The sequence below is a fragment of the Protomyctophum bolini genome, assembly GCF_963924005.1.
Source record: "Protomyctophum bolini genome assembly, chromosome: 15".
NCBI lineage: Eukaryota > Metazoa > Chordata > Actinopteri > Myctophiformes > Myctophidae > Protomyctophum > Protomyctophum bolini.
This window is the reverse complement of record NC_137876.1, coordinates 6038536-6053196: the sequence shown is the minus strand read 5'-3', so window position 1 is coordinate 6053196 and position 14661 is coordinate 6038536. Positions and strand designations below refer to the sequence as shown.

Sequence of the window (14661 nt, the reverse complement as noted above, 5' to 3'; positions counted from 1 at the left end):
AGGTCAAATATTACGCAGGGATTTACAGTAACAGGCGATTGCGGCTTAACTGATGTAGTATGTCTACGTATGTGTCCAGGAGACCTCGAATGCCTTTGTTGAATAAACACACCAAGCCATAAAATGACAGCAGCTGGCCATGTGCTCCCAGACAGGAAAATGACAGTAGCAGACACTTTATAACTGTTCAGAAACGGATATCAAAGTGGAACGAAGTTGAAGTTGGCACTCTGTATGCTTGGCTGTAAACGACCCCCTGTAGGGTTGGCTGTGATTCAAATCGCAAATCATTTTTTATCACTCGGCATAGTATGTCAATGTAAATATTATTTTACAACACATGAGGTATTACCTTGCTGTTAAGCGGAACAGCAACCTTCTGTTGAAAGTGTGAAACCATACACAAATAATTTAATTTGAGCCTATATGCTATATTTACAGGTATTGTAGAGTGACTACATTCACAATATTCACGTAAACATTTTATTAACATTTTCTTTTCTTTGTAGCTTTGAAGTTTCTTGTGTTAAGTAAAATGTCTCTTCATTCGGTATAGATTTTATTCGCTGCTGAGCAGCTTTATTAGCTGTTTCAGTCAGATAACGTATCCCTACTGGTGCTGTGGTGTACTGTGATGTCCTCGGATGACCTGGTAGATAGTATGTTATCATTTGCTGTTCTAGTTCTGGTCTTTGAAGACTAACTGTGACAAATATAGCCCTACCAGACATAACAAATTGAAAGGCATAATATGTAACTTTGCCCTGTGTTTACATAACAATATAATATAAATGTTTTAAACATTTCCCTCTATACCTACAGTACCAGGAGTAGTGTGGTGGTGTGTCTATCTGCAGAAACACATTGCCCCTCTTGCTGTATTTTGGTGTTTTCACAGTTTGTTTTGGTAGCCCAAAAATGTCCTGTCTACCAAAACACATAATGAAGCCGGCAAGCGAGAGGGAAATGTGTTTCTGCAGTGGCTGATAACTGCGCTGCTAGAGGGAAACGATTGGGGAAATACTATGCCTTTAAGTAGCACTTGACTTTGCTCTTTTTTTCCCTCCTTTTTTCATTGAGCATTGTCGCATGTAACTAAACTATATCAATGTAATTGATTATTATAAGAGGGGTCATGGATATTGCCTTTAATTCTCTGCCCCTTTGCTAATAATTCATTTAAAGGCAACTGACCGTTGGGGGATAAACCATGGTTGGAGAATTCACTCGACATACTGTGTTCTTCTTTCACAACAGCCTCAAAGGCAGGGGCATCAACATTTTTTTCTTCAAGACTCAGCATGTGGAACTCTACATGAAACGGTGATTCATGACTATATGTTCTATATGGACTTTGAGGCATCAAAGATGTGAACGTTTGGAGGAGAGAAAAAAAGAAAGGACATCACCATACATACACCAGATGGCACTGGCTAACCATGATGATTGACTAATGACCTGTCTATAGATACTGTCCATGTGCATCCTCAATGTAGTATAAGTGCCAGCATTGTGCGGTGAATTAAAACACAATGTTGCAATTGTCTCCTACAGGCTGTCTCCTACAGGCTGGGGCGGGGAGTGCTGAGCGTGAGGAGTACAGGACGGAGGCTATATGTCGTCCTGGTTGGGGCTCCTCACTGGCAGGTGAGGAGTACAGGATGAAGGCTATATGTCGTCCTGGTGGGGGCTCCTCACTGGCAGGTGAGGAGTACAGGATGAAGGCTATATGTCGTCTTGGTGGGGGCTCCTCACTGGCAGGTGAGTCAACAGCAGTGACAACAGTGACGACACAGAAATGTGTGTGTGGGGAGGAATTAATTGGAGCATTTACGACAAATTGTGGAGGAAAATGGGTATAAAGTAATTGGCTACTCTAAAATATCACACCTGTGTAAAGTGAGGGGCGCTCTTATCATCATACATCATCTCATTCTGGCCACATCACAATTTGCGTCCTCACTTTTGTCTTCGATGTTTGTGTTTACACAGACACTCAAAAATGGCCATAAGAGGGGCTATATAGCGCCCCTCAAAAATAAATAAAAACAATACCCAAATCCTATCATTTTCTTGCAGCAACTGCATGCAAGTCTTCCCTTCTTGTCCAAATCTGTAACCAATTAGGGAATGTCTCTGCCGATAATAGCAGATACTGTACAAACTCACAATGCATCAGGTTGAGATGTTTGTAGATTTGCACTTCTCTACAAATGTTCCACCCCACGCGACAATAGAGATGCAATAAGGATAATGGAAAAGTCAGTGAATGGACATTTAATTGCCTGCATGAGTTTGAGAATATAGCCTACTGGAAATGACAGATGTGGTTATATACACACTAAATCCCCAGTGTTGATTTATCTATTTTTAACTCTGCGTGTACTTATGGGTTACACTTGTACACTCAGAGTTAAATTAATATCTGTTTCGAAATAAGCCAATCATGTCAAGCCAAAGCTTTTGATACCCATGGCAGGAGTTAGTGGAGTATTTTACACACACATACTTTACCGACAAGAAGGCTATTAATATTGTGTGCGTGCACGCACATGCGTGTGTCTACAAGGGGAGATACAGCAAGGCATGACAGAAGTATTATTGATGTATTAGTCTTAAGGACATAATGCCATTATGCTCTGTCTTAACCATTTTGGGGGCGGGAACCCCTTTAAGACATTTTTAGGATCTGATCTCAGGTCAAAATGCATTAAAGAACCACCATTCATCTATGCGTTAGAATCTGATCTCAGGTCAGAATGGGTTAAAATCTACATGCATTGCTGTGTTGTACACCACGTTCAAACTATGTAATTGTGGCTGTGATGTTTAGTTCACGGCTAGCCTATTACACCAAATGTGATTGTTGTTGAAGAGAGAGACAGAGACGGAGAGTTCAGAATGTTGGTATAGGGTCTACTTTTGACTAGTCTGGATGAAGCATTTCTTTCCGAGGTTTTTAAATTGCTAACCACCTGTACAAGTGTAACGTGCACTTGGTTGTGAGGGGTCTGCAGGTGTCGGGAATTTCCAAGTCAAAAGTGAAGCTATACTGAGTGCGTGCGTGCGTGCGATTCACTTTGCTAATAGGAGAACTGGGGAGTGGGGACTTGAGCGAACTGGTCCCATTATGGGGAGAGAACTTTTAAAGGTAGGCCTACTCTCTCTCTCTCTCTAGAGAGAGAGAGAGAGAACTGGTCCTGCATGGGGGGAGAAATGGCCCTATTTCCCCTTTTTACAATTTAGAAGCCATTTATGATCACCCATTCCCTGTTTAATAATCTGAAACACATTTCACTCATGAACAATGTAATGTATTTGTTAGCACTCTGACCACTTATTTCCCCACAGTACTGACGCTGTTAAAGACTATACCTTAAAAAGCTACCTTTTAACAAAGCGTTTTTTAGTTTATCCTTTTTCCCTATATGCTTTGATTTTAGTAGCATCTTACAGTATGTTGTTTATTTTGGATTGCAATTTTTATGCCATTGTTTTTCAATGGAATAGAAATGTGTGAAAATTTGTATTATTATTATTATTATTATTATTATTATTTATTACTTGTCTGTACTTGTACACCATCAACAGCCAATAAAGGACCACCGTTCTTGGTGATGTAACTATAAGTCCCTGAAGGGTTGATATAAGGTCAATAACGGGATAAGGATTTAAAACAGCTAAGCAGTTGTATTAGACATTGGTTATACTAGCACTCAAATAGAGGAGTTACAGAGGATTTAGACCAATAGTTGACCAGGCAGTATAGACACGAGTTCTATAAGGACTAAAAGCAGCAGTTGCATAGATTATTTATTATCACTATATACAACAGTTACTGTCTACTTGACATCCAGTCACTCTTAGGCATAGAGACAATAAATTATACTAATATAAAAAGATACTTACAGTTCTCCCCAGAGCCCCTATAGTGTCCACCAGTTGTCTTGTATATTCTTTGGGCCAAGCAATCGTCATTCCTACTCTCACCTATGGTCATGAAGTGTGGGTCATGACTGAAAGAATAAGGCTTTAGTTCCGACATACTATTGATCCGAAACCTCAATCCTATAACCTAACCCTAACTGCAAGCACGGGAGCAGCGCATGTCGGACCATCGCTTTTTCGCATCACATCGCATGTCCCCCCGCTTCGGATCTTCGGTGTGTCGGAAAAAGTGTGCGCACCCCGCGAATACAAGCGGCCAAAATGAGTTTTTTTCAATGGGTGACTGCATCTCCCTTAGAGATATGGGTGAGACGTTCAGTCACGCGTCATCTGGTTAGGATGCCTCTCGGGCGACTCCATAGGGAGGTCCTCGAGGCAGATTGCAGGAAACACATTTCCTTGGAACGTCCCAGGATCCCCCAGGAGGAAGTCACTATAATGTTACTCTGGAGAGGGAAGTCTGGAGCATTCTGGTGGAACTGTTGCCCCTGTGACCCGACTACCTTCAGCGGTTGAAGATGGATAGATGGATGGATTCTTTGGGCCTATATGCTTTGGATCTTGCCATTGTGTTCTTGAGCTGCGGAGAAAATTGTTATTATGAGGGTCGGCTTTGCACTAATCACAGTGCGTATTGTGTGTATAAGCAACGGTATGTCACAACTCCATGGTTGTCTTGGTTTCCTGGTAGCCAGAAGTTTTCTGTTATTGACCATTAAGTGAAACTCTCAAAAATTCAAGTTCACTTTTGGGTTGTAGCAAAACACCATGTTGCAATATATATATATATATATATATATATATATATATATATATATATATATATATAAATACATATTAAGTGGAACGCATATAAGTAAACTATAGCTTTCATAAGAATTCAAATTAAGCAACAACAAATATTATAAGGCCTAATACTGCATTATCTCATTTATCTGACATGTTGCACATGGCTATACATTCTCAAAGTTTAACTTATATGCTCATGGTGCGGCCTCACCTTCCATTGGTTCTTTCTTTGGCTGTGGAGTTGACAGAAGGTAATCCCCACCATGTTGTGAGGCCTTGCCTCGGCCCCAGTTTGGAGGCGGGGTGTTATTCATTCAAATCTGCCGGTGCTATAAAAAGAGGGAAGTTGCAAGTGGCCGAACTTGAGCCTGCAGAATCGTAGTGCAAGCCGCAAGGACACAGCTAAGCACTGAAGTTTCACTGTGGCGGCAATCTTGCTGGGGGTTAAAAAGTCACAATGAATACAGTCAAGGCTATTAAAAATGCAATAGTGTGTCTTGTCCTCCTGCCACGTTTTCTAATGGCAGCCGTAATGTTTTGGTTGCTTGACTTTTTATGCATAAGGAAAAGGGTCTTCTTCATCGTGAGGGAGCCAGAGGGAGATGCCATCATCGACCCCCCATTGTGCATATCCGATTCCAACAGGATGTGCACCTTGGAGTCCCTTAGGGCAGTTTGGCACGGACACAAATTGGACTTTCTGAAAGCAGCGCACCTCGGACACGGCGCGCCTAACACCGAAGTTGTTCAGCTGGACCAGACGCGCAGTCGGATCCTCGATTACGCAAAGGAACAGAGACCGCTCATCCTCAACTTTGGCAGTTGCACCTGACCACCGTTCATGGCGCGCCTGAAGGCGTTCCAGGGTGTTGTGCAACAGCACGCAGATATAGCAGACTCTGTAGTTGTGTACATAGAGGAAGCGCACCCCTCGGACGGGTGGGTGAGCTCCGACGCACCCTACCAAATTCCCAAACACCGGTGTTTGGAGGACAGACTGAGCGCGGCGCAGCTGATGCGCCTGGAGGTCCCCGAATGCCTGGTTGTAGTCGATAGCATGGAGAACTCGTCCAACGCGGCGTACGGAGCTTATTTTGACAGACTTTATATACTCCAAGACGGGAAAATAGTTTATCAGGGAGGCAGAGGACCCGAGGGATATCGGATCTCAGAGCTCAAGGACTGGCTTGATCAATACAGGCAAATGGAAAAATCCAGCAATGTAGTTATTAGCGTGTAGTATAGGTCCGATTAAGAGCGGCTGAGAAATATGAATGCTGAAACTTTTCGGTACAGCCGGAGAAATAAATTAGAGGCACACTATCTGTTTGTGTTTGTTAATTTATTTATTTCGCAATATGTTTCACGTCGTCTGGTGGGCTGGACACATCATTTTATTGGACATCTTCTGCATGCAATCTGTAAATTTTCATCCGTTCATTTCATTGTAAATATTATTATTATTTCTTTTTTCACAAATGTCCTTTCTCTTATCCTGGTATGGCTGTGTATACAAATAACGATGAGAATCGTGTGTGTGCGCCTTTTGGCATTACTATGATCGCCAGTATTGTTGTGAAGTTCGGTTTTTAAACGGATTCAAACCAGAAAGCCGATACTGATGTTGTCATACTGGAGATCGTGGTGAACGTGCTATATCTTTTAACTGGGCTATATATTTTGATTTGTAAATATTGTTCACTTTTATGGGGTATATTTTCTTATAATAAAGTGATTTGTTCTATACTCATGCATTGCATTCTTTCAAGGCACGTAGAGCTGCGCGAGTCGCGAGATGTATAGCGGTGTCCTAAGTTGTTCTATTGAGCCCAGATGAAGTCTAGACTTCATGTTCGCAATATGGATATCACCTTAATGGAAAAGAAAAGGGAGAATAAGGACACGTGTGTTAGAACAAACTCATTGTATAGCAATGAGTTTCTATATGATGATCCAATGAAGGATTCTGTTCTATTCTATTCTATTCTGTCTGTCTGTCTGTCTGTCTGTTAGACAGAATGTCTGTCTGTCTGTCTGTCTGTCTGACATATAGACAATCTCACATGTCTGTCTGTCTGTCTGTCTGTTAGACAGAATGTCTGTCTGTCTGTCTGTCTGACATATAGACAATCTCACATGTCTGTCTGTCTGTCAGACACAGACAGACAGACAGACATCCTGTCTGACAGACAGACAGAAAAAAAATATATATATACATTCTAGCATCTTGTAGGCTATAAATCGCCATAAAAATCATGCAACCTCGATCGGAACATTAAGGCTAAAGGAGAAATGAAGATACAGGAGTCGGGGATAAAAGTGATGATAATTGCTTGACTTCACCTGAATTTAAACATTTATATCCACCAAAGCAATCCAATAATTGTATTGTTATACAAGTTGCCCATGGCTTATTTGAATCAATAAGCAGTATTAAGCTAAATGAATAATGTAGGCCTATGTCAAAATAGATTATGATGTGCTTATAGCTAATTAAATGCATTGATATGTGCCAGTGATTTCACTTAAATGCTTCTCAGCAGAAAGATTATTTTAACAAGGAACAATTCTTATACTCCATACATGCTGTGTGCTTTTTCATTAGTCCTATAAGGAGACATATGGTTTTTATTTCATATAGGCTGTGTAGTATTTAGTAATTATGAACAAAAGTTAATTTCCTTAAATGTATCACCCTTGTCAGGTGATAGTGCTATTAAAAGTAAAAACTAAAATAAAGGGCCTACAGTATGATAATTTAAAGTAATAAAGCCTCCTAAATGCATGTAAAATAGATGATATAAGAAAGTTTTTCTAGTAAAAGAAAAGTATTGGTTAATATTGAATCCTGATTTCCCACTACACTAACCCTTTTCCAATTTATAATCAGATAAGGATAATTCCATTATGCTTAGTGACTTTTCAATGTAGGTCACCAATCTCATGGTTTTATACCAAAAGCTTGAGGGGAGTTAAACTTAATACAAATTTCATTAATTAAATTGGTATTGAATAAACAAATACAGCAGTGACACACAACAACAGGTCTCTGTTGTGTTGCAACATAGCATGCCTGGCTTGTGAGGCCCCATGCCTTTCATGGTTTAAGAAGTTACATTATTATTTCAAAATGGTGCTAGGCATATCTTTTAAATTAGTCTATTATTGTATTTGTATATATTTATAATAGTATTTGGTTTGCATTTTATTCCTGATTCCTGAGAATCAATTATTGTATTTGTTTTTTTGTTTTGTTTTTGGGCACTATGGGTACATCTCACCTAGGCCATTATGGCCTGACTCACACCTTCGCATCTAGCATACAACATTGATGCATGCTAGATGTAAAGAAAGAGTTTGTTTACATCTTGCCCCAATGCATTTCCAATGGAAGTCATATGGTTTGACACAACATTTGTGTTGTACGTCTTTCGGCTGTGTTTCGACTGCCTCCCCCCCACCCCCACGGCCCCACCCCCTCATGCAACACAAATGTTGTGTCAAACCATGTGAGTCCAATTGGAAATGCATTGTGAGCTTGCATCAGTCAATAAATCTCATGCATCAGCTATACATCAATCTGTTGCGACGGTGTGAGTCAGACCTAAGTGAGACTGGTTATTGGGCTTATAGGGAATGCACCTGCCAAGGATGACACATGGTTGTTTACCAGAGCTGGAGAGGGCAATTAACGCTTGTAAATATAGATTAAACCTGCATACGACCTGCATGTCTTGCATAACATGGAAACAAAATGGCATGCTAATCGAAGCTGTGCCACACATTTCAACAAAAATCTTTAGAACACAAATGATAGTGTCACAGGGCAACCCGTGCCCTATATACAAAGACACGTGAAACTGCTTTCTATAACACGCAAGGACTATTTTAAAATTGTGTGGTGGAATTGAAATGATCACTGATTGCCAATTGTCTCGCTTGCACTGCTGGTGGCATGTCCCTTGATGAGGAAGGGGCCAAGTGCTATGCAGGAGAGGGTTGTTCCTTCTTATGCTTTGAGGATTTGTCATTGAGTTTTCATGATTATTTATATTTGTTTAATTGTAACACATCTTTAGTATGTTTAGGTTACTTTTATACAATGGCTTATTTATGGAAGTATTTATTTGAGAAGAAATGTTGCTAATTGTTCTGTGTCCAGTCACTGTGGTAACCTGACGCTGCCAGATCCAAAACACTCCTATTTAAGGGAGGCTGCAGGGACAGTTGAGTTAGTTGGTTGTGGGCTTTAACACGGGTAACATACCTGAGGGAGAGCTACAGGGCCTTGTGTGACCAAGGTTTAGCCTGGAGAGCGTTCTCATCCTGTTTGGTTTTGTTCAATTGTGTTTGCCTAAGTATTTATTTTGTTGGTCTATTGTTGGCCATTATTTAGTTTTTGCATTTGATATGTGAATTGCACTGAAGAAAACTGTCTGGAGGTTTGGTGGATTTCTGACCTTGGAGCTTTGGCCGTTCGGGTTCACAGATAGCTCAGACATATTTTGGACCTGAATAATTGATTTACCACATCACGAATGGAGAGATTGCTTTCCCCATCCGAGGGTGGACTAATAGGAATTCATATATAATAAATCATATCAAATCTTGGCACCATTGTACTGTATAGGCTTATATGATAATGATGATCTTTATTCATAAAGCGCTTTTGAAAACAGGGTTGCAAAGTGTAGGTACAGGGAGTAAGAACCATTAACCAATCCAAGATAAATGAGAATAACAATAGTCCATCACCAGTGGTCATCAGAGGAGAGAACTTCTCTAGGTGGCACCATGAGTGGCGTTTCCAGGAATTACATTTTGGGCAGGCAGGAATTACATTTTGGGCAGGCAGGAATTACATTTTGGGCAGGCGGTAATTACATTTTGGGCAGGCAAGATGTGTTAATTGTCGCCCCCCTGCGCACAGTTGCACTAAAGGTTTTCAAAGAGCTATACCTGCCATGATGAGACAGTAGGACACAAAGGCTGAAAGGCCTACATTTGCATTCCAATGGGTGATTGAGGGTCTCTCTCTACCGCAACGGCCAGTCCGCTGCCCACTAATAGTTCTCAGGTCTTGTTTTTGTCCTCAGTGTGTGGATTTTGGCCAGGCAGAAAATGGATTTGGACAGGCGGACGCCTCTATACCACCACATCAACTCCAGTATGTGCCACCCAGTGGGGTATCTACAATAAGGTGAGGAGAGCCTGTCCAAATGCATTTTCTGCCTGGCCTCTATATTATAGAGCAGGGGCGACCACACTTTTTTGACTTGAGAGCTACTTTCTAAATGCCCAGCTAAAAGAGATCTACCCACCAAAAATAATGTTATCTCATTGCTGAAAAAAATGTTGAAAAAAGTACCATTGGAATAGTGGCGCTGACGTTACATATAAAGTGAAAATGTAATTGGTTGTTTTTTTGGTATAACTTTCTAATGCTACTGACGTTTGTGTGCAATATTTGAGCTGACAGGCCATTTTTATGTCAATCAATCAAGTCACCTTAATTCAAGTGATAGATTATATACATTTAGGGGCATCCCATGTGATCCACCTGCACAGCATTTGTGATCTACTGGTAGATCATGATCTACCTTGTGGGCACCCCTGCTATAGAGGGTAGGCCTAAAGGTGACAGCTGACAGGCTGCCTTGTAGTCTGACATACTGTGGTCTACTGGTGAGGTAGTCTATAATCCAGGCCACCAGGCTGTGGTGCACTTGCATCGCAGAGAGCTTCTCAGATAGTCAGACTGGCTGGATGTGCACCTGAGTGAGTAGTCTAGAGAACACGCCTCTCACAGTGCTGCACAGCCTCGTGTCTCTGGCATTCTCCACCCTAATGTTTGCCTTTATATGTAAACTGCTGGACATCATGGGAGTCTCTCACCGGGGGCTTGAAGTGCTGCAGGATGTCTCTCGAAGTTCTTCATGATAATGTGACATCAAAGAACATGTCCTGTAACTTCTTCAACACTGCTACCTGGAGCCTTTACCACTATTATATGGTTGGTTTTGTCTGGCCTTCCGGACCTCATTTACACTGGTCAAGTGCTTCCCCACCTGGCTAGTTGTGATGATCAGGGGTGAGGGTGTGGATGTTGAGCTGTCTCCAGGTGTAGACAGATTCTTAGCTGTGAATGATCCAGGACGAGGGGTATGGGGCTGGGGGAGCGGGGAGCAGAGGTGTGTTTGGGGGCACTGGTGTTTGTGAGTAGTAGAGACCCATGGGCTCCCTGCTCAGCTGTCAGCTCATATCATGGGAGACAAAGTAATGTCTTAAAGCATACTTCTTAATATAGTTATCAAAATGTCAGATATTCAGATGCAAGTTGAAGTTTCCCTCAAACTTACCACTCTTTTTAAAAACAGTTTTACAAAAATAGCTAAAATCTTCCCCTTGTTGCTTGGTTACCACCTTTTCGGTGACAATACCGCTGCTTTGAGATCACCAGTGCTTCATTGTCACTCAGAACAACATTCTGAAAAAAGAAATAACAACCTTTTGTTTTATTAATTAAACTTTAGTTTGTTCATTATAGTTTTAAATAATCCCCAGCAATATAAATATAATAACAATTATTATGGTCTGTTGGCAATTGTAATTGTGTTTACAAAATATCCTATGTATAATATAATGCTATTGCTAAATTGTCATTGATCATCTTGCTGCTTTCAGTTACATATATTCTCTATCGAACAAGAATTGTAATTGTATTTGTATGGAGGCTGCGACTGTAGTCAAGACAACCCAAATAATCTTGTTGTCAAACTCCGTCTGAGTCATTTGAGCCTGAGAGGCAGACCTCCCTATCTGCATGACTGCGTCTAAGAACTGCAACTGTGCTTTTCATACCAGAAGATGAAGATACTGAATCGTTACGTAACACGGCTCATCCATTTGCCTGATAGTATCCCTTTTGTAAGAATCCAAGAATCCTGTGGGGAGCCACAGATGTTCTTGTGGCTATATCAGTAAAAGGCAGAGGAGTTGTGGTCACAGAGGTAGCAGTTGTACATTAATGTTTCATACCACTTCACTGTTTTGTCCTTGAACCATCAGGGCCCCCTCGAGGAAATTGGGCCGTGCAGTACTGGGTTTGAGGCCCCACAGGCAATCGTCCATGGATGTTGAGTGATGTTGAGTGTCCAGAGGTAACAGAAGGAAACCAATTTAGGGTCACAGGCCAGAACTGGAGATAATAACTTCAGCTGTTCAGCTTTTACTTTATGACTGGAACGGTGTATTTCACGTTTTACTATATGCCAAGTGGTACGTCTGAATGCCTGAATTGTAAAAGGCTATACCCATTCAATCAATTTGAATAAACATGTGTGAGTCATTAATTCAGTCAGCACAGCAGATCAAACTGACACATTGGCATCTTTTGTCATTTTATTTTAATTTATTGCACTGCTACCAGTTAAACCAGGAGTGAGCATATTGATAAAATGTGTTGAACTCGAGCAGTGCCCATTGGGCACTGGTCTACTTAGAACGATGCAAGTTGTAAATTCCAGCCCCACCCAGTTATTTTGTCTGTGTCCCTTTTATGCCCATATATGGAGTTCTTTGTCAGGCATGCCCAAATATAGTCTATGCAGATGTCAGAACATCATTGTGATGTCAGAACAGGCCAGCTCCCATATATGGAGATCTAGGGGTGATCAGGTGTGATCATTTGGCTAATTTGGGCCCTGTCCAGAGTCTAGGGCTTAGGCAGTTCTGGACAACTGTGTGTCTGACCACCGGGCACTGCTCTCAATGTGGTGGTGTGTCCAATGTGCGCTTGTGTCCAATTTGGAGTCGGTGGGGCGAACGGTTCTCGAGTTACGTGGATTAGTTTGGGACTATGGTGAACCCAGGAGGAGCACACAGTACAATATTTTTAATTTTAGTTATTCAATTCTCAGAGTTAAGTTTAATATTGTGGATTTTGTGTACAGGTATATAGTGCCATTATCCAATAAGGCTTGCTCAGCATTTGCTCTATAATTGGCCTCATTCCGATTCGTGAGAAATGTTTTGATTTAGAGATTAAACAAAGTGCAATCCAATTAGTGAAGTCTCTTTTCTGCAAGAAATGCTATGCTTCTGACAGACTTCTGAAAGGTTTCTCATCAGAAGAGAGACAAAACTAAAACTAAAAAGCATGTGTTTATATGGTGATCCGTGATGGCACAATTTCTTCTCGTAAAAATATCCCATGGTGTGTTCAAAGAAACAGAAGCCACACTATTTCATTAATGAGATGAATAATATGTTTGTTGTTCTCCCTAAGGTATTTGCATAATCCTTCCATTATTAAGAGCTAGCTGTAAATGGTAGGTTCCTTTTCTGCATTCCTCCATGCCAAACTCATGGCTGAGCCTGTGGGTCCTCTTCCGATTCCTTTTAGATGGAGGACACCTGCTGGTCTTAATCTGAGACTACATGGCTTTTTATTATTATTTTAATATTTAACTTTTTACAACCAACTTAATACTTTGTCTTAACCCGGTCGATGCCACATTTTGCACACACACTCCCTGCCAACGATGAACCTCTGCCCCAAATTTTCCAGAATGGCCTGTTATAGTGCCGTTATAGTGCCACCAGGAGTGACTTTTGTAAAACACATTTTTTGATATTAGTCCTCCAGATTCTGTCCAAAAATCCCGCAAATCGTTACACACTCTATAGTCAGGATTGGCCAGTTTTTAACAAAAAGCCTCAAACCATGAATGCAGCGTGCAATTTACGTGAAATCTTTCACAGACTTTCCTACTAGGCTGAGGGATATATCTCTTTTCACATTGGCCTGTTATAGCGCACCACATTTTTGGAACAAAATGCCTTAAATCATCCAAATACATTTCTCAAATTTGAAAGCACTATCGGCAAAGAAGATGGTTGCTATGCGCTGAAAATCTCCTCATACATTGGGCTTTAGCCAATGGGCTTTAACCTTTCTAGATATCATCTACTACAGTATTTGGAGATGTCAACGGCAAGGTTACAGTACATGGAGCAAAAGAGGAAAACATTAATATTTGGTCTAGCATTGCAGATATGGTCAAGGACATGATTTAGTCTTTATTATTTTCCTATTGCACAGAATCTTGGCACAGGTGTGCATTTTGTGGCATCTTTGGTCCCGGGGGGAGGGGTGGGTGGGATTGTTTCTTTGTTGTTTGTTTTTGTGTCTTAAATTTCTAAAACTATGACAAATAGTTTTAGAAATAGATTCCTTTTCAGGCAAAGATGTCCAATGTAAGATGAACCTAAATAGGTTTGAATGGGGTTTCTAGGTGTAAGTATGTAGGACTATAGTAGCATGCCAAAGTTTGTGCTATTGCCATTGAGAATGCATTGGGTGTTTAAGTTGAATAACTAATTTTAACTCATTTCAAAGTAAAAAGTTGCAGCTTGTGTCTCCACAGTAAGCTGAATTATAAAAAGTGTGAATGGAGTTTCTAGGTGAAAGTGATTTTTTGACGTGCCATAGAGCTGCCATTAAGCCCCATTATAAATGTCTCAAATTTGAAACATTTCAAAGATTCCTTTTCAGGCAAACAAGTCCACCATAAGATGAACCTAAATGGGTTTGAATGGGGTTTCTAGGTGTAAGTATGTAGGACTAGTAGCATGCCAAAGTTTGTGCAAAAAAAAAAAGACAAAAGTGGAAAAACATGTCCCAGTCCCACACATAAACAAAATAATTAATTCATAAAAATAAAAGCACTTGCAAAGTGTAAATGTAATACAGTTGTGTATTCTTAGGACATTCATTTAATTATATATCTTTTCATATTCCATCTGAATTAGTTAAAAGCAGGCTCTGTACCCAAAAATGCCTGTATTTAACCTGTCCTCAGCAAGTGGTCACAATTTCAAACTGCCAAAAAAGTGTCTAATACTGTCACAATCACATACATA

At 40.7% G+C, this 14661-nt stretch overlaps 1 protein-coding gene across 1 annotated transcript; it reads left to right on the top strand.

The window, feature by feature from the left end:
* The first annotated feature begins 1676 nt into the window (after positions 1-1676).
* On the top strand, positions 1677-6477 carry LOC308330129 (thyroxine 5-deiodinase-like). The gene is made up of 2 exons (XM_080784836.1): positions 1677-1761; positions 5302-6477. The coding sequence occupies exons 1-2, from the start codon at positions 1730-1732 to the stop codon at positions 5975-5977; spliced, it is 708 nt and encodes a 235-aa protein (XP_080640962.1). The 5' UTR covers positions 1677-1729; the 3' UTR covers positions 5978-6477.
* Positions 6478-14661: the final 8184 nt, after the last annotated feature.